General features: G+C 48.1%; 1 protein-coding gene and 1 pseudogene across 5 annotated transcripts in view; one reads left to right on the plus strand and one right to left on the minus strand.

Moving 5' to 3' along the window:
- RPTOR (regulatory associated protein of MTOR complex 1) overlaps window positions 1–20400 on the plus strand; it is a 263751-nt gene that overhangs the window by 55764 nt on the left and 187587 nt on the right. For all 4 annotated transcript variants that reach the window (XM_080924542.1, XM_080924544.1, XM_080924545.1 and 1 more), the window contains exon 3: window positions 1412–1494. In XM_080924542.1, the coding sequence (XP_080780668.1) occupies window positions 1412–1494 (83 nt within the window). The remainder of the gene's footprint in view (window positions 1–1411; window positions 1495–20400) is intronic.
- On the minus strand, window positions 14369–15918 carry LOC308426136 (glucocorticoid modulatory element-binding protein 2-like; annotated as a pseudogene). Its single transcript has one exon. The product of its transcript is annotated as a glucocorticoid modulatory element-binding protein 2-like (transcript).

Here is a 20400-nt window from a genome sequence, read left to right on the forward strand (position 1 = left end):
CTGCCCCTGTGTCCTGAGTGCTGGGATTAAAGACTTGCACCACCAAGCTCAGCTGTCTGTTTTCTTAACAGCTCCTCTGAGAGAGACTCTTAGCAGCCTTTACCATTCAGTCTTGGGAAAGGAAGGGCCTAGTGAATCTGGTCAGTTTCAGGGACTTTGAAGTTATTTTGAGTTGTTTACCTTCTATCTTAAGACTCTTCCCTGCAACCACAAATGTTGGGGGGTGAGATGAAGGGATGCAGACCCAGCTGCCATGTGTTCATTTACATGCTGGAGACAGTCTTGTTCTCACTAAACTTAAGCTGGCTAGAAACTTGCTATATATATGTGTGTGTGTATATATATATGGATGAGGATGACCTTGATCCTCCTGATTCTTGAGTCCTGGGATTTCAGGGATACGCCTCATTTTATTTTGTATTGATGAGGATGGAGTCCAGGGCTTCATGCATGCTGGGCAAATCACTCTACCAACTGTGCTCCCCCTTTAACTTCTTCTCACTGAGCTTTAGAGAGATCATAATTTATCATATTTAATTTAAAAATTATTTTATGTACATAAGTGTTTTTCTTACATGTATGTCTGGCTGGAGGGCAGAGGAGGGCATTGGATCCTGCAGAGCTGGAGTTACGGACATTGTGAATGTTATGAGGGTGTTAGGAACTGAGCAAAGTTTTCCTGCAAGAATAGCACATGCACTTAACTGCTGAGCCATCTTCCCAGCTCTAGTTGTTATGTTTAAATGAATAAATGAAGGTAAAATAATTTTTTCTATAAATACTCCTTACGTGCTCATCTCTATGTAGTACAGACTGGCCTTGTACTTGTGATCCTCTTGCCTGACTCTGACATGTTAATTTGCTATATGTCAGTAGACAGAAGCATTTTGAAAGACCGGCAAAGGGTCCTGAGACGGATCAGTGTGAGAACTGCAGGCTTAGTGTTGTTAGCGGAGAAGCTCCGTGATGACTAAGCAGCAAACCACAGGCATCTTTCTCTGTGTGTAGCACCATTACAATCTAGGTGAAAATCATTAAGTGCTGCTCTTGGTCCCTCCCTCCTCCCTCCCTCCCTCCCTCCCGTGCACACAGGAGGGCTGCAGTTTTAATATGGAATCCTGGAAGAAGCTTAGCTAGGCCTTCTGACAGTCTGAGCAGCAGCAGGACCCAAGAGCAGGAATGATGGCAGGTGGGGAGTGGCTGCCTTTAGTGAGCAAGCAGGAGCAGCCTTCCTGGGTTGTGGAGCCAGTTCAGTGTCACTAGCTCTGCTCCTGGTTAAGCAGATAAAGCAGAGGCCTGGATGTATGTGTTGTCAAAGGTGACTTTGCAGTGTGGAAGAGAAGGCTCCATGAGAGCTCTCCCAGCAGAGGACGTGCGATCTTACCAAGCCTTCTCTTTGTTGTTTCTACAGATCCTCTGTCTATGGGTCCTCAGAAAGCTCTGGAAACCATCGGTGCGAATCTACAGAAGCAGTATGAGAACTGGCAGCCAAGGGTGAGCCTTCTCTCTGCCCCCCTTTCTCAGTCCTGGGTTCTTTGGTCTCAGATCATCCAGTAAGTGCCTGCTCCCAGGCCTCTGTCACAGGTCATTGTCAGCACTGTCAGCTTTTCCAGGGGAGCTTGAGTGCTGTGTCCTGTGCTCTGTTCATTTGGGGCAACTTTCCCCTAGAAAAGTTTATAAAAGAAAAGGTGTTCTTTATGGTACTTTTAAATCAAGGTTTTAATTTTACACAGATAATGAATCTTCAATGAATTTTCAAAAATTGTCTACAACATCAGCTAGATAGAGCTCTTCTGCCTGAAGCATTCAGATGTGAGGAAAGAGTACCCGGCAATCAAAGGGGAGACACCTATTATGGGTTCAGCTTTAATACAGAAGGTGATGTTCCTTTTAGGGAGTCAGCTACTAATTAATATGTCTTTGCTGCTTATCTCTCAGTTTTTATTTGTAAAGAGAAATGGTATGGGGTTTAAGTGTCACATTGTTCATGACATCTTAGTTATTTGTCAATGACCCGAAGGCCGAGTTCCTTTACTTTTCTCACTAACTGCTTTAGTGATTTAGTAAATTTAATAGGAAATTAGAATTTGAGGTATTGAAATAAGTGACTTTGTATTCACCCTCTTGTGAAGTCTGAGTCTGGACTCGGGTGTGTTAGAGGCAGGTGTGGTGAGCAAGCAGGTGACCCCAGCTGTGTGCTTCTGAGGGTCTGACTTTGTTTGACCTCTGCCTTTTGATAGAAGCAGGAGGGAAGCAAAGGATTCTTAGACTCTCACCACTTAACCCTTGCCTACCCAAGAGGCTGATTTGTGAACTATTTATCCACCAATCTGAAGTCCAGGAGCCTGTTATACATAGTTACGTCCTTCAAGCAGAATAGCCACAAACAAAGCAGGTGACTCTGGTCTTAGGTAGTTGATGCTGTAGTGTTTGCCAGAGAGGGTCCAAGTGTTGGGGAGATTTCTGGGTCTTTGTGCTTTACATTTGGGCCTTTTCTTTTGAAGGCAGGTTCTCAGGGTTGCTTTGACACATGTTGTAAAGCTCTGCCTTTGTCTTTCAAGTCTATTACTTCTGGGGTTTACATGAAAATTCCAGAGAGTGTAGTGCATTTGGCAGTTGCTTGAGGATTGGAGAGTTACTGATGTATATTCCTTCAAAAGCAGTTTAGATGCCAGTGGCCCAGTGAAAGATTACTACTTTGAAGTTTTTGCAGATGTCCGTATATCATCTGGTGGGCCAGCACTGGAGGGAGCATGTGTGGAGTGACATTTTTGACTTCTGTGATATGCATGGTGAGAACATACCTTTAACTCAGCTGCTCTAGCCATTGCTAGGTCTTTTTTATATCTTTGTCTATTGATTGAGAGTACAATGTACATTCAGATCTTTCAGTTGTATATGTATAGAGTATTACTGAATAATAGCAAGAAGAAATAAAAAGGGAAGGATAAGTCTGGTCCTGGTTTTTGGCACCAAATGAATGAGTAAAAGAAAAGAAAAGAAAAGAAAGGGAGACATGATCATTCCTAGGTCAGTGTGGGGGAAGTTTGTTATAGATAAGTGGGCACAGGCAGAGGCAGGGACATCTGAGAGTTCAGAGTGGATACGACCAGGCTGAGCTGTGCTGTGTACAGGGTGAGAGAGGGAACCAGGTGCCGCTGTCAGGAGGCCCAAAAGGCACAAAGAGGGCTGGAAACCAAAATGTTTAGATTATACGGGGAAGAGCAATCCAAGCCTCCTGGGCTGGAGAGTTCAGGGTAGGGGTCTGGGTATGCCAGTCTGAAGCAGGTAGAGACAAAGGGTTGTAGAGAGACCCTGGTGGCCAATGTCAGCTTTGATATAGAAACTTAAGTCTGGTGATTAAGTCTTAAGATTGCTTCAGATCTTCTGATGTTCTCTGTGAGCCTCGAGCTGCTCCAATGGTTGTTTTCTTTTAGAGAATTAGTCCATGAGGAAGTAGGCTTCCTGGTTAACTTTTAAGGGGTCAGCACATTAGTAATGTATAGTGTAATGTAGTTGTTGTAGAATGTGTGTGTGTGTGTGTGTGTGTGTGTTTATCTGTGTGTGTGTGTGTGTGTGTTTATCTGTGTGTGTGTGTGTGTGTGTGTCTTGGGTTATTATTCACACAGCTCTGCATGAGATTAGGTGTTAGCTAGTACACAGCACTAGCAGATAGTGAGCAGATTCTTTTAAATCCTCAGGATTTTCTTCTAGGATCCTTCTCCCTTCTCAGCCTTCTGGAAGAGCAGCCAGTGGTCTTCCGACTGAGCCATCTCTCCAGTTCTTTTAAAATCTAAATTTCTGTCCTAGAGCAAAAATGTCCTGTCAAATTATGATTTAAGGCAGGTCACATTTGCATGCAGTGATTGATCCAGACAGAATGGCAGTCCGAGTCTCCTTTAGGAGGAGACAGTAGAGGAGCCACACTGGGAAAGTTGGGTACAGTCTTCTAGTGGTCTCAGGTCAGGGAGACTTGGTTAGAGATGGCAAGGGGTTAGAGACACCAGAGAGTCTGAGGTGAGCATGTTTCAAGACTGTAGGATGCTTAGGAGAAGATGTAGGTACACAAAGAGAGGCAGGATTCTAGTTGGCTTTGTACATTCAGTGGAGCTGTAGCTTAGTGAGAGGCTGTGTGTCAAACAGCGCAGCTTTTTCCATATCCAGGAAACCAAACTGGAGCCATAAGTGCTGACCGATTTCTTCTTGAATCTAGAACTGATGCATTCATTTTACACGCGCTAAAAGTGTCTCAGAATTTCCTGATAGGAACCATTAGTGGGATGTCTCCATTTTAGAAACAAGCCTAAGGTAACAGTTGTCACCAGTGTGCCTGACTGGCTGGAGAATGTCAAGTGCGGGAAGTGCTGTGAAGAGCTTGGTGTTCATGGAGTGCTTTCTGCTTAGATCCCCCCATATGGCTGAGGTAGAGGAAGGAGGCCTGACAGCCAGGAGAGCCTCTCAGTAGGTGCAAACGTCATGCTGAGGGGAAATTTGCACAGAACAGGAGGCAATTACCCAGCTCAGAAGTGTGGTACTAGGTACCTGGTCCCTAACTGTAAATCAGGAGCCTTTGAAACATTGCAAAGCTAAACATGAACCACTTTATTGTCCTCTACAGAGCTCTTGTGCTTCTGCAGTAATAAAGAGAGGCTGATGTGCCATCTGCAACAGAACAATGGGGACGTTATTAAAATCCACGACCTCTGATGGAAAGACCCCGGATCCAGCTTTCTCTTCCACTGTATGCTTTATTGCACCACTCACAGAGGTTGGGCAGTCTGCAGTGAGGTCATTCCGTTCATGTTTGCTGAAGTCACAGCGGCTGCATGTTGGTGTAGGTGGGCGCAAACAGCGCTTTACTCTCCATAGCAAGAGGAGCAGAAAACTGACTGCACCCTAAGGAGCCAGGGGCGCCTGGCTCGCTGTTCGTTCTGTTGCTTGTGCCACAGCTTCTACATTCCCTCCTTACTCCCTAGCTGGGATTATTCAAAATCAGATACTTTGATAAAGGTGAATTTGGTTCAGTAAGAATTTAGAGAAGCCATTGTGATTTTACTCTCAGAGGCTGCCAGACTTGATATTGGGCCGTATTTCCCTGCCTTGCTGATTGATAGTTTATTGGTTTGCATTGGTGGGATGTCTGTTCCTAGTTACATTTAAGACTTTCCTTATTACCTTTAGGTAATAGACTTTAGCTTTGCAGGAGAGCAAAGGGAAAATGCCAGCCATGGTTTCAGTTGAAAATTCAGCAGTAAAGCGCCCTTATTTCATGATGAGCCTCAAGAGGAAGTTTTATTGGGAGCTGAGAGCAAAGGCTTCAGGCTTTTAGGAATTTTCCTGACAGATTGAGGTGCTGACAGTTTAGCACAAGATAGGAGCTGAGGTAGCCAACATGATAGACTCTCGCCTAAAGCCGGGAGTGGGAGGCACCATGCCTGTGCTGGGGGTAGGCTCCAGTTCTTCTTGTGGCTTCCAGGTAAATTCTGTGGGACTTGGTACCATTTACTGTGGGAACTTTGCACCTGGGACAGTTGGCAGGGAGCTGAGGTGACCACTGAGTGGGTCTGTTTGCCTGGGAAGGGGACAGGCTTTTCTCTGTGAATGTTCCTTACTGTCAGAGCTTCTTCTCATCTTGGCCCCCAGGAATGGCAAAGGCTCTGTGCAGTCACCGTGGATTTTCAGGGAGCTGAATGGTCAGCAGGAGCCACACAGGAACTCCTGTGTTCTGAGGCTGCAGTGAGCAGGTTTTAAATGTTAGCTCCTTTACTGTGCATTCTTGTATCTGTCACAGTGGATTTGTAGTCAACAAATGAAACATGTTTTTTTTTTATAGATCTTTTCAGCAAGCTGTGGACTTGGGAAGTGGGGTCTCTCTCCAGCAAAGCAAGGCTCCTGGGCTCATTTCTTCTCTAAAGAGCAGCCATTGCTCTTTGTGGTGGGGTTGTACACTTGGACTGCACACATGCCTTGTGAGCTGCTTTCTAGAAACTAGAGCTGATGAGATGGCCAGGGACAGGCACATTTCTTTATGTTGGATTTACAAAACTGTCCTTGGGGTTTGGGTACAGGTGTTGTTTGCAGAGCCCAGTGTTTATGTATTGATGGGCTGCAGGGTCTGGACCTAAGTAGGCTAGCTGCCAGTTGTTGGGAAACTTGAGGGGCCAAGTATGGAGTACTGTTCAAGCTCTTTTCTTCCAGCTTGCACCCTCAGAGCCCTGATCATGGGCTGCGGTCCTACTAGCCTCTTTTCTGGACTGTTCCTAGTTCCTGTTGTCAGAAGGCTCTACATGCTTGCCTCTGCTCTAAGGGAAGAATGGGGCAAAATAGATGGTGTTAGTACTCCTCCCTGCCCCACCCTGGTGTCCTCTCTGGGATCCACAGTGCGCTGTGCTGAACAATGGTACTGGTGCCAGTCAGTGTGCTCTACCTTACTTGGCATCTTCGGAGTCACACATGGACAACCTGGAAAGATCCTAATGGGGCTGGTTGGGGGATCAGCAGTCACTGTGGGGTAGCCTCAGGGGCAGGGAGGTGCTCAGAGATCACCGTGGAGTAGCTTGACTTAGACTAGTAGCAGTGGTCCTCAGCTTGGAGAAATCACATTTTGATAGGACAGTATCCATCTGGACACAGTCCTGTCTATCATGACATCACGGTCACCCCTTGGTAGGCTGCTCATATGTCATGACTGTGCCATCCTCCTGGTTTAGCTGGCTTCCTCTGCTGGCTGTCTTCTCTCTCCTCCAAAATAGCTTGATTCTCTGTGGAGCCAGAGCTTGGGCATCAACCACCTGTTTGTGTTTCTCTGACAAACTGCAAATGAGGACTCCTAGCCACGGGCAGAACTGTAGCTGACTCATATCGACATGATTCAGACTCTTGTGTGATGCGCTTTGCCCCTGTCCTCATTAAATTTGTAAGGTAGTGTAGATGTGTCTTGTGGCTGTCTTGGGGTTAACCATTATGTCGTGATAGTCTTCCTTAGCTGCTTCCTGCCCAGATGTTAGCAACTGTCCCCAAGACAGACATTCTGCATGTATTTCTGCTCTGGCCATGGTCATGCTCCAGCCTGTGTTTTCCCTTCTCCCTCCCCATTCCTTGCCTGGCAGCTTTTTCGTGCAGCATGTTCAGGGACAGTTCCGATGGATGCTCTTCAGCTGAAAGGCTTCTTAGTCAGCCCTGCCCACGCATTTCCTGTCTTGCCCTGTCCCCAAAGGCCACGGTGTTACAACATCCTCTGGACGTGGAACTTAGATCTAAAAACCAGTTCCAAACTCACAAACCTAAGCTGCGTCGTAGCTGATGAGAGCACAGAGGAGTCACCACCTCTGACTACCATTCTTTTGAAGGCTTACACATACATGTTTTAGGAAGAGACAGTTGTGGAGATGATTCTGCACTCGCCTACAGAATGCCTCATGCTCTGTGTGACTGGAGTGCTGTGGGACTCCAGCTTCTTGAAAGTGGCACCAGTCCCTGTGACAAAGGCTCGCTCTGAGGCAGTTGGGTTTATACGAGTCCATGCTGCTTTGAGTGGTGCACAGAATAGGTTCTAGCATCCATCACTGCTCAGAAGGAAGTGGAGCACTCTCTTCCTCTCCCTCCCATGCTTGCTGCATCAGGTTTTGAGGATTTGCCCTTGGTATTCTGCCTTTGCCTTGGTGAGAGGGCAGGTAGCTTAGCAGCTGTGGAGAGAGCAGGTGAGCAGATGTAACGGTGGCATTCTTTAGCTCTCCACCCTAACCTCAAGTGCTACTACTTCATTCTTTTCAGATTGAAAATGGAAGTCGAAGCTGGGGTAGACCTGGTGGCACAGGCCTTTTATCCCAGTACTTGGGAGGCAAAGGCAAGGCGATCTCTTGAGTTGGAGGCTAGCCTGGTCTACAGAGTGATCCCAAGACAGCCAGGGCTGCACAGAGAAACCCTGTTTGGAAACAAACAGATAAACAGTAAGTGGAGGGCTGATGGGAGGAGTATTGAGCAGGTCAACCCCAGCACCTAGAGGGTCGTTAATGTTCAGCCTTCTTCCTTGGCCTCTAAGATGCTGGTGCCTGAGCCACACTAGGATGCATACATTGCTACTCTGAAGCTTTCTACCCCAGAGAATTCCTACGTACTCACCCTTCTCATCCTGCTTCCTATCTCCCTGTCTCTAGTGTTGTCCTCATCTCTGCTCCTCATACTGTTTTTCTAGAGAAAGAGGGCTTGCTTCTTTTTCTCACAGACTCTCCAGGACCTCTCTCTCATCGTTGCTCCTCCTGATGAGGTCAGTGTCTCTGTGTGGACAGATTTTGACAAAGACACCATGCTTGCCAAAGAAGGAAACTGTAGTTCACCCAGCCTTCTGGCACCCATGCATTTCTTACTTCAGAGTGCCTGGTCACATGGTGCTGGTACAGGTGTCAGGTACAAGTGGAGGTGCTGACAGTCAGGAAGCAGAAAGCACAGAAGGCTGAGTTTGAGAGTGCCAAAGGGAGTCCCCATATGCTCACTGCACGCCACTGTGAAAACTGTAAAATTATTCCCCAGCTGAGCGAGAACGTGCTGAGTGGGGGAGGTGTGTAATGCACCAGAGAGAATGGTTCTGAACACTTCCATGCTAGTTGACTTTATTTTGTGAAAGACCCATGTGTCATGGGGGTACCCGAATACCTGGTCTGTCATCACAGCACCAGAACCTCCTTATGTAGTTGAGCCCAAAGGAGACATCAAAAATAATTGGAATAAAATCATATAATATAAAAAAATCTACATTTATTTATTTTGATGTGTACATAGATGTCTTCCTTAGTCACTTTCCACTTGATGTTTTTGTTTATTTTGAGACATGGTCTCTTCACTGAATTTAGGGAGATGGCTCAGTACATAAGGTATTCTCTGTGTGAGTGTGGATCTGATTTTAAACCCCTAGAACCCAAGTAAAAATCTGTATGATTGTGTGTGCCTATAACGTCAGGGCTGTAAGAAGCAGGGGCAGTTGTAGGCTGAAGGAGGGCTGGAGAGATGCTGCCTCAGGGGAATGAAGCAGAGAGTGACAGAGCAAGATTCTTGATCCTCTTCTGGGGTTTGTGTGCAGCCACACACAGGCACAACCACAGGCACATAGACATATAGGAACACACAGAGGCACACATGCACACACAGAGGTACACACAAGCACATGCACAGGCACACATAGATGCACATACATGCACATCCAGACACATACACAGGCACACACACAGGGGCATACACATAGGCATGCAGATTCACATATAATAGGCATACACACACACAGACACACACATGCATACAATACACAGGCACATAAACTTGTACTGCTGTCCAAATGGTGCAGTAACCTGAAAGCACTTTGCCTTGCTCTGTGGCTTCACTGCTCCACACACATTTAAACCTGAAGTGATGAAGCCTGCAGAACACTTCTTTACCTGCCTGAGCACTCTCTTTCCCCTGTGTTCTGACGTATTTAGGCTCCACAGTCCAACAACTTGAGATGTTTGCTTAGAACTTTTGAAAACTTCTAGCAAGGGTCTGCCCCTTCCAACCTTCATCTGCCTCTTCTTTTTTGAATGTAGTTGGAGCCTGAGAGACTTTACTCAGGTTCACTTATCTTTTAGATTTTGTTCTGTGTCTTTTCTGACTGGGATTTTGATCTGCCTTCTAGCATGGTTCCTTCCTGGTTTGGTGTTACGTCTGCTGCATGCTTGGAGAATGCTCTTCCGCTGGGCCATGTCCCTAGCCTACATAAACACCTCTGAGATCGAGATACCTTTAACGTTCACTCTGACTGACCCTGCTGTCATGTTGCATGGTTAGAATTAGTTGGCCATGAAGCCTGCCTATGGAGGCTGAGTTCTGAGTCTCAGTGTGAGCTTTAGAACCTGTGACTGAGGAGAGACTAGGCCACACAGAAGATACTCTGTTCATACCTGTGCCATAGTGTAGCTGTGGGTGACATGACATAGGGAAGCTGGTTCAGCAGAGTGGCCAGGCAGGCCAGGGAGCGTCTTCTCATTATGTAAGGATTATAAGCATCCGAATTTAGCTTTTATTGAATAGCGCTTACTGAGGACCAGGCAGAAATCCCATATGAGAAAGCATTTATTCCTTTAGCAATACATTAAAACAATGTCCTTGCACCTAAGGAGTGAGTGCCTTGCACGACCCAAGGCACCTTAGATTCTGTGGAAAAAACGACATATATTTCATTAAAATTATAGTCCTACCTTTAGAGGGAAAGATTTGAGGACAGTGTATAAAAATGTCCTTTAGGTCTTTCCAGACCCCTCTGTGTTACCCATGGATGACTCCTGCCTCCACTTCCCAGTTTCTTTTTCTGTCCCTGAACATTATAGATCAATAGCTTCTTGGTATAGAAAGAGTAGCTTTGGATGATAGCATATGGGTGCTACAAGGGACCTGTGTGACTTTCTGTCTTGGAGTCCAGAGTCCAGGAAGCATACCTAGGCAGGCAGTTCCTGTAGCTGCTCAGCTGGAAATGGTGGAGCCCCAGAATGTCCCTTGCTCCTGTCAAGACCAGCACAGCCATCTCACCTTCACGACACCCAGCTTCTTTCTGGGCTGAGAAGCACACATTTGTAGCTGTCTCTTGGGCAGTCTTCTTCCTGTGCAGGTTCTTCGGTCAGGCTGTGAGGCTCTGCTGCTGCTGCTACTGCTGGGAAGGCACAGCTTCCAGTGCCTGTTCTCATTGCTGTGTACTTAGTGCGGGTTTCTGATTAGAGGTATTGCTGAGCATGCTGTGGCATCTTGCCTCTGCCCTGTCTGTCCTGTCAGCCCTTCACACCAGGGCTCAGTGATCCACATTTAGAACATTGGGGCAGGTAGTCACAGAAGACCTATTCTGTGTTCACTCTTCCAAGTCATGTCTCTCAAAAATTTAGCTCATCTCTTTTTTATGCTATTCTATGTGTTTTACCCTCAAGTAGTTTTAGATAGTTTATGTGCAGTAAAATGCAGAGCGCTTTTGTTTAGTTGGCACTTCGAACAAGGATGTTAACACCTGCACAACTCTCTTCTGCCCTTTGCTGTGATGTTGGGAATTGAACTGAAGGCCTTGCACATGGTTGGCCACCTCTGAGACATGCGCTCAGCCTCACTGCTTCCTTAGTCTCTCCCTGTCATTCAGGTGTTTGCCCATCTTGACCGCCATGCGGTGCAGCCGCTGTTCCGTCTTCAGCTCTCCTCTCAGCATGTCTTGCTCTCCTGGTGTCCCCAAATCAGCAGTTCATCTCCCCTCCTGCCGTGGAACCTGTGATGGTCCCGAATGTATCAATGTCTTCAGTGGACTGTTTCTGTGGGGTACAGTCTCCTTTCTCTGTGAATACTTGGCATTACAGGCAGGTCATGGGTAGTCATGTGTTGTCACTTGTGCTTTACAAGCCCCATGAAATTGACAGAAAGACAGAGATTTTGTTTCCCTTCTGCAAAGCCAGGCTGTGGGGAGGAACTGCTTTCTCCTGCGCTCTGTACACTGAGAGACTGGGTTGTCTTTGAAGGAATTCTTAGGTGATGTGTGGATGTTATTTTCACCTCAAATAGGACTCATCATCACCTAGGGAGTGAGTGTGGGTTGTTTATCAGTGTCTAGTTGAGAATGTCTACAAATGGATGCACAGTTTAGAGAAGAAACAAATTAATTGGGAACTAGAAGTAACTGGCATCTTCAGGCCTCTGTTCCTTCTCTGCATAGACACAGACAGACAGCTGCCTGGGCCACACATTGCTCGGGTGCTTCTGTGCCCCTTGCCCAGTCCTGTTTAGAATTTCACCTGGGCCTCCGTGGGTTTTCCGGGTGTCATGGGTCTGGTTGGAATTCCGCATTGACAGTAGAAAGTGTGCTGTGCACAGTGTAGCTGTCTCCACCACAGCTGAAGGCGACTGTCTGTGTCCTGGTGATGGATATCGAGGAGCACCAGCTGCTCTAAGTGGCAGCACAAGACATCCCTCGCGGAAGGTCTGAGCTGGCAGTGCTGCACGGTTTTGGTAGTTTTTGTTTCAGGTTCTTGTTTCCTCTGCTCCCCAAGCTACCTTGCTGCTTTCTTCCCACCTTCATACTCCCAGAAGCACCTGGGAGGACACAGAGCCCTGGACCTTGGTGACTAGGGGCTGCAGGCTGTCACAACTATGTGGGCTACAGGATGAGGCGTGTAGTACAACATGGTGGTTCACTTCAGAGGGCCTACTGTAGATTCACAGGGTTCTCTTCAGAGGATCCGGACATTTTCGGATGAGATAGAAGATCCTTTCTTGTAAGCTTTAAGTCCAGAGCAATGCATTTCAGTCAGCATTACATCTCATCTCTCCTGTCTTCTCTATTGCAGTGTTGGGAAGTCTTGCTTGTTCTGCTGCTGGCAGAGGGCCCGCTCTCTGCCTGGGCCCCGCCAGCTGCCCTCCATTCTGTAGTCCTGGTCACTGCGTGCCTGCTGGCAGCGGCTCTGTAGAACCCACACTGCAGGAGCCACAGGTGGGGCTCTGGAAAACTGGAAAGTAGCAACATCTCAGCATGTCCCAGTTTGTGATGGGCAACTGTCATAGTTAACAGGACTGCACTTATTTGTTTGTTTATTACAAATGCTTTATTGAACAGTTGCAGGTCATCCCATGGGCTGGGTGGAGGATTTCCAGGGCCCAGCAGCAAGGTCAGAAGCCTCCGAGCTTCTCTTTCTGACTCCAGTAGGGTGAGCATATCACCCCCTCCAATGGGTCCTTTGACGTTTCGAGTGATAGTGCGGCTGGTGTCATCCATAAACTCCACTCGCACTGAGTGCACTGTCCCTGCGAACCCGTCCTGCCCAGCCAGCTCGATGGGCTGCACACGGCTCATGTCCATGGTGGCGGTGATCTGGCAGAGAGCGTGTTTATTTTTTAAAAGAGTCACTTGTGTGTATGCACAGATGTCATGAGAGCTGTTTGTTTGTTGGGGTGAGGAAGGAGGACATACATCTTGTTTCTAGTGACCTCCTTGAGAAGGGCTGTCTCCCCTGTGCCTTTTAGTCAGTATTAAAACCTTGCCATTTGGTATTATCTGAAAGTTATCATCCCCTGAAACTGGTTGTGAAAATAGATTAGATCTTTATGGTCTGTGTTCTGGGATTTTGGGGAGGCTTCTTCCCCTGTATGTAACCTGTGGGAGATGTAAACGGCGGGGAGGAGAAGGATGCTGGGGCAAGTTAGCAGCATCCTGAAGACAGGTGAGGAGCCTGAGTGTGCTTGAGTGTGCACTGGTGTGAATATGTTAGATTCTTCTTACCCAGAGCAGCTGCTTATGTGCAGAGAACCTTAGCCTAGGGCACTCGTTCTTGCTTGGGCAAAAGGTTCTTTAGGGTTTTGGTTTGTTTCTGCCTCTGGAAGCAAAGCCAGATGTAGTCCCCACCACAGACCTAACAGAAAAGAGACTATCGGAACCATCTGGACTGTGGGAGACAACTGAGAGTGGCATTTCAGACTGAGCGGCAGGCACAGAGTTGCCAGAAGGTCACATTGAGTCACTGTCATGCTCCTGATCAAATGTTTGATGAGGCCCTGCCTTGTTCCCAGGGATGGCATTGCACTATTCAGACCACATGTGTCATTTATGTGCAAAGCACTGGGAATCATTTACTGTGTACCTCCTCTGAGCACCCCAGCTCCTCACCCCAGTGTTGGGATCTGTAAGCTCTTTCAGGTACCTGCTGGTCCTTTGCCCCCAGGCCACAGAAGGTAGGAGAACTGCTGGGTTGGGGAGGTACGAGGGAAGCAGCTGTTCTTTGGGCTGGAGGAGAGGGCTGGCCTGGAGGCTAGGATGGCAGCAGGGCAAGGACAGGCCTCCCTTTGCATCATTGCTCTTTGAGTAAGAATTGGTGCTGCAGCAAACAGTGAGGGAGGATGGGCTCGACCAGTTGCCTTCCACTGACTGACACACACCAGAGGAGTCCTTAGTTGAGTTCTGGCCTTCTCATGTTCTAGATCTGAAGGTCCTCCTCATGGCTCGCCTGGAGCTAAGAACAGGTCCTTCCATGTCTGGAGCACCGGCTTGTCACTCATGACCTTTGTAGACTAAGTCTCTTGGGCCCAGGTGCAGCTGTCGACAAGGGAAAGGGTGCTTCTGCACTCTCGCTGCCCCCCACCTCAGTATTTCTCAAAGAAAAAAACGGGGAGGAAGTTAATAAGTTGAAGACAGATTTTCCAGGTTGCTGGCCACATTCTGCCCCTTTTCTTCTCTTGATTCATCCGGCAATCTTCTCTTTGGTTCAGCCCATCAGACCTGCTTATGCCCAGCCAGCCCCGTGGCCTGTGTCTATAGTGGCCTCTGCCTGCAGTGGCCTGAGGAAAGGCAGCCCATCTTGGAAGGATTTTACCTCCCTGCCATCTACTTCTGCTCATGGTCCTCTGCTACAGCAGCTACTTCAATAGTGGCTGTGCGTTCCTCAGGTCCAGTAGCAGCTGCTGTAGGCATTGTCACAATGGTGCTGCCTGTAGGTGATGCCTGAGCCACATTCTGTAGTGTGGGTCCCAGGCCAGTCAGGGTGAGCAGCTGCAGGGGGCTGACCACCTTTAGTACTGTGCTGCCATCCTGCATGGCAGCTGTGTTCAAAACTGTGAGGTTGGATGTGTCCGGATGAATCTCTACTGTGCTGGGGAAGGTAGAGCCAGGGGAGGCCAGAACTGTGTAGCCTCCAAGCAGTGGGGAGGCCGGTGAACTGGCTGGGGCGGCTTGAGGAGAGCCCTTGCCCAGAACAGTGGAGGACAGTGTAGATACTACTTTGCCAAGTGGCACACTGGTCAACTGGGACATAGGCATTCCAGGGCCAAAAGCGACCTGTGCATTCTGTGTAAGCACCTGGGAAGCCATAGCAGCTGGTCCAGATGTAGCCTGTGCAAGACGGGGCCGCTTCATAGGGGATGGCAAGGAAACTGGGGTCAACGTCATGAGCACGTTGCTGAGGTGCTGGGACTTGTGCTTCAGCTCCTTGGCATGGTGGCGATGTTCATCACACTGTTGTTCCAGGGCTGCCAGGTGCCGCGTATACTGTTCCCTAGAACAATGATCTATCTGGCACTTGTGGCTGGTTAGTACCTTCTCCACCTGATCCAGCTTGCCAAAGTTTTGCACAGTGTTATTGAGGGGGACAGCATCTCGGAGCTGCAGGAGTGGGTCCTGCACTCGCTGTTGCAGGCCTTTCATGGATTCATCCAGCTCCTGTTGGAATTCCTGTATGACTTCATCCAGTTAGCCCACATTCTTCAGTCCCCGTCAGAATGCAAATGTGTCATCTCCAGTGGTTGTGGTCCAGTCACCAGGGTCCTCACAGCTCTCTATTGTGATGGTGGCAGGTAAGCTGCAGCTGGTGTGAGCAGGATGTACTCTGTGGATGTGGGACTGCTCAGGGACACACGGGCCCCTGAGAGGTCAATCTTGGGGCTGAGGCAAGTATTAGAGCAGACCTTGTCATGCTGGTAGAAGTCTCTCCAGCGTCAGTGATCTTCCTGAGCATGATGCCATTCATCCGGATGGCTCTCTTCCAATCCTTCAAGCTAGATTTCCCTGCCAGGTGCACAGACTGCTTTGGGCTGATCACATGTTCATTGTACTGAGCACATTGCACATTGATTCCAGGGCACACAAACTTCCTCCAATGAGGTTAGCTCTGCTGTCTTTGCAAGTGATGGGGACACAGTTTCAGCCTCCAAGTTCTCCCTGTCTTCAGTCATCTTCACTAACACAGCTTCCTGGAGCTGTTAGGAGGCTGTATTTTCTGTTTCCATGTTATTTTCTGTCAAATCACCCCCATGAGGAGCTAGATTCGTTGTTACAAGCACTGTCTTCACTTCCTCTACACCACTGCCATCAGCTGCCGTGTCTGGAGTTGTCACAACCACTACCTCCTCCATGTGGATGCTCACATCTGGGGTTGCCATGGCTCAGAAGCCAGAATTGTCACTTCTCCAGAGTCTGAAGGCCTGGGCCTACCACAGGCCTGCTTTGGTGCCTGCTGTGACGGGTGCAGTGGTGGGTGGTGGAGGTGGTGGTCAAAGCCTTGGCTCCTTGTTGGGGATTTGGTGGCGGGGACTGCTCCTGTTCTCTTAGGGACAGCTGTGGAAAAGTCCTTCCCTGGTGTGCTAGCTGCTGTTTGGGCATTGTGTTACAGAGGTGGTATGACAGGTATTGAGAGAACACTGGTGTGATTGGTCGTGACTGTAAATGCAGAGTGGCCATGCTTCCTTTCTACAGCCATTGCAGGGTGAACTCTCCACAAAAGTGAGTCTAGAGCCATGGGAGATGGCTCACAGTAGCGAGGGTGCAGGGTGTGTGGGAGTGTGGTGTGTGTCTGGGGTGTGTGAATGTATGGCTGGGGGGTGTAGGGACTATGAGAGTGTATGGGTAGAATGTTATTTCTGGGGCTGTGGGTGTGATATTGTGTTGGTGAGTGTATAGAACGTGTGTGTGTGTCTGTGTGTGTGTGTGTGTGTGTGTGTGTGTGTGTGTGTGTGTGTGTGTGTGTGTGTGTGTCTGTATTGTGTGTGTATTGCATCATGGTTGGTATTCCCTATTGGTGTTTCTCAACATGATCCTCTAAGGACAGCATTCTGTCCTCAGCCTTTCTCCCTCCCAGGTGTGGTGCGGTGTCCTTGCTCCCTTTGCTTTGTCTTCCCTTATTGCCTCCATATGGAGCCAGAGGCTGGCACCCCAAGGGCCACTCCACTTTCTCCTGAGTGCTCTCATTTCTCCCTGTTTGTATCCCACTTTGCCTTCTCTGAGTGGGACCTGTGAGACCTCACTCTGGCTGACTCTTCCTTCCTTCCTTTCCCATTTATCCTCTGGAGCTGCTCTGTTTTTCTTTGCAAGGAAGAACGCCTCCTGAATCTTAGTAATCAGACTTATGAATGTGAAGTGGTGATGTTCCTTCCAGCCAGCATTTTGGCAGGCCAGTGTGCTCTTTAAATACTATTGGTCTCTTCTTCCCTTTCTCCAGAGCTGATGTGTGTGTTTGCCTCTCTGTAAAGATCAGCTTTAAGGGGATAGGAGTGGCTGGCTGGAGTCTTGCTCAGATAGGAGGGGTTTTATAGCAAGCCTTGAGAGCACAAGGTGGAGGGAGGATGGGGAGCCCTGCGTGCCTTTGCTTGAAGCTTTCTGATCTCCAACAACCATTGTCTTCAGTTTGCCTTTGTCCCTAGAGGGTGTCAGGCAGTGGAGTGATGGTGGCAGTGTGCAGGAAGGTGGCTGCTACCCTGAGTCACTCTTGACTGCAGGTGTGGTTGCAGAGCTACTGCTGAGGTGCTGCATGCATGGCCTTGGTTGGCTGAGTCCCAGCATTACCATTTGTGTATTGTTGGATCCTTTATTTCTTTAAAATACAGCCATTAGTAGGTTGATTTATTGTTCCTTTTTAAAAAGGGATGATGCCACAAATAGGCTTTTGAGCAGATACTTAATAACTAAGGAATCTTTGTTCAGATTTAGGCTCTGTGGAGGAAATGGGGTCCTGAATTTCCTTCATGGCTGTGCTAAGATCTCTTCATGTTGGATATATGAAGGTGGGGTTTGGCTGAAGCCTCCAGGGAAGAAAATGGTAAATAAAAGTCTCTCACAGGGAGCCTTCTAGGTGTACTCATGGGCCTGGGGCCTGAGACAGCTCATTGGGCTGGGTGTCATGGTATGAGCCTAAAACCTCCGCACTGGGGTACACACACAGAGAGAGAGGCTTCTCTCTGGAGCTCATTGGCTAGCTAGTCTAGCACATCAGTGCCAGGTTCAATAAGAGATCCTGTCTGAAAACCAAAAGCAAAAGATGAAGTAAAGTGTGAAAGAGGAGGACATCTGATACCAGCTGGCTCCATACTCAGGCACATGTGTGCACCCCAGATACACCACAGGTGTGCACCCCCAAAACCTATCTTCTTGCTCTTAAGTTGGTGTTTTTGCAGTGGCATCTGGGTGCTTCATCTAGCAGTGGCTTTGTCTTTGAGCACTCACAGGCCCTGTTGATCACCCCTCTTCCTACATTTTTCCTCTGGTTGAGAGATTTTTCACTGTGGGCTGGAATGTACTTCCTGGAGGGCAGAGGCAGGGGCATGACAATCACTGTCACTATTGCCTCCTCTACTTCAGTTTTCACCTGATTTAAAGTATTCACAGAGGCAGCTGCTGTGCTCCTGTAGGCTTTGTTTTACTTTTTGTTAGTTCAGATGTTAAGATTTTCATTGCTCTGGGGAGACACCATGATCAAAGCAACCTGGTGAGAAAAGAGTTCAGTTGGCCTACACTTCCACATCATTGTTCATGTTGAAAGAACTCAGGACAGGAATTCAAGACAGGGCAGGAAACTGGAGGCAGGCACTGATGCAGAGGCCATAGGCCGTGCTGCTTGCTAGCTTGCTCAACATGCCTTGCTCAGCTTGTTTTTCTGTAGAACCCAGGACCACCAGTCAAAGGATGGCCTCACCCACAATGCACTGATCCCTACCTCCCATCAACCACTAATTAAGAAAATGCCCCCACAGACTTGCCTGTTACCTGATCTTATACAGCCATTTTCTTACTTGAGCCGCCCCATTCTTTGGTGACTCTGGCTTGTGTCAAGTTGACATAACCAGTCTCTACAATGTCTTTGTAGACATCTAGAATTTAGAATTTCTGTCACAGTTTCCTTTGTTTCTAGTTTATTTCTTTAGCCTGAACATTACTGATTTTCATTATGGTTAAAATAACTTACTAACTTAAATCCTATTTTAAGGCCAGCTGGGTTAAAGGATGTTTTAAGTGGTTGGAACTGTGGATTGATTGTTTCTCTGAGGTTCACAGTCTCTGCAGGTTCAGTATGGTAGCCAGCTCACTATCACTCCCTGCCCTGTGCCCTTGCTTTCCTGACAGCTCCCTGTGTTTTGGCATCAGATTTGATTTAGTGTGGGCCCAGGCAGGGCGGCAGCAAATCTGTGCTAGGGCGGCCCTGGCTGGTGTCTCTGTCCAGTGAGGGAAGAAGCCCAGATGGTGGCATGACTCCTGGTTCTGCTCGGTTCTCTCACCCTCTCCTCACTATAGTGATGGCCTGAGGACGGCTGAAGGCTCTGGTTTTCTGGCCTCGTAGTTGTGCCTTTTACTCCAGCTGTGCTTCAGATTAGATTATCTCCTTCAAACCTTGTCTCGTAACTAGATCCTTTTCTCCCTGAAGATATCCTTGACACGTTCTGTTTGCTGAGTTTAGCGTTTCTATACTAGTTCATAGCTGCTTCTTGGTCTTTTTGCTTCTTCACACAAATGTCTGTTCTTTGGCTTCTTGCCCTTTCCTATACACAGTCTCCCTAATCTGAAACATTTCTGATCCCTGTGACTGCCTGATGGAGCTTCCATCAGTGAGTGAGAATCATGTCTCCCGTGGGAATCCATCCAGCTGCCCAACACCGGCTCTCTGCTCTGCTCTGGGCAGGTGGCACCAGCTTTTCTCTGTATTGCTGTAACTGTAGCCCTCTCTCTCTCACGGGCTATCTCAGTGAGTCCTGGCCTAGTAAGTAATCATTGGGTGAGTGAGTGCCCACCTCACATGGCCCACCATGGGCATAGTTCCCGACTGAGATGCAGGAAAGAATATGGTCATGCTCTCTTCGGATAAAACACTTGGGCACTGCCTATAAAACCATAGTGCTCAACTGACATCTGTTGGATATATTGTTGAATTATCTGGTGCATGACATTGTTCTTTATTGTAGGTCACATTCAAGGGGATTTAGTGACCTAGAAAAGACCAGATTTTTCTGTGAATGTATGTGTCAACCTGAAGACCTATAAGATCCCATGTCACACATACAGAGTGAGGTGGCAGTGGCTGTCACTATGCACAGGACACACTGCTCACAACCTAGCAAGAGAGTTATTTAGTCTCCTCAGAGCTACATTTAACTTAGTCTCCTTAGTACAACGAAAAGGAGGATGCTCAGACAGGAAGGTGTGCTTGACCTGGCTGTACCCTGAGGGCGGCTTGTTTATCAGTGCCTCCCTTCTGTTGCATGCAGTGGCCTGACCTGCCGGAGTTGAGCCCCACATAGGTTGGGACTTTCTTAGTTGTGCCTGCTATGTTTTGCAAACGACCAGTTAAATGTCAGTCAGTAAAATGTGGTTCACAGATACCATCACCGAGTATCGGGTTTTGTTTTTTATTTAGAATCAGTAGCTCTTCAGGAGAAGATTAATGACGACGAAGAGTTTTCTCAAAGCAGACAATAAGCAGAGGGCCTGTGCCTTGGACACAGTAGTTGGTTCGGCCTGGGGTTCCGAGGCTCTCACCTCTAAGCCCACTCAGGGTACCCTGCTGCCCCGCCTGCTGCCCCGGTGGGAGAATGTCTCTGCCATCCCAGACAGGTGAGAGTGGGCAGTGAACACATGGGCCAGCTCTGCTCAGTGCTCCT

This window comes from Micromys minutus (assembly GCF_963924665.1).
Source record: "Micromys minutus genome assembly, chromosome: 10".
NCBI lineage: Eukaryota > Metazoa > Chordata > Mammalia > Rodentia > Muridae > Micromys > Micromys minutus.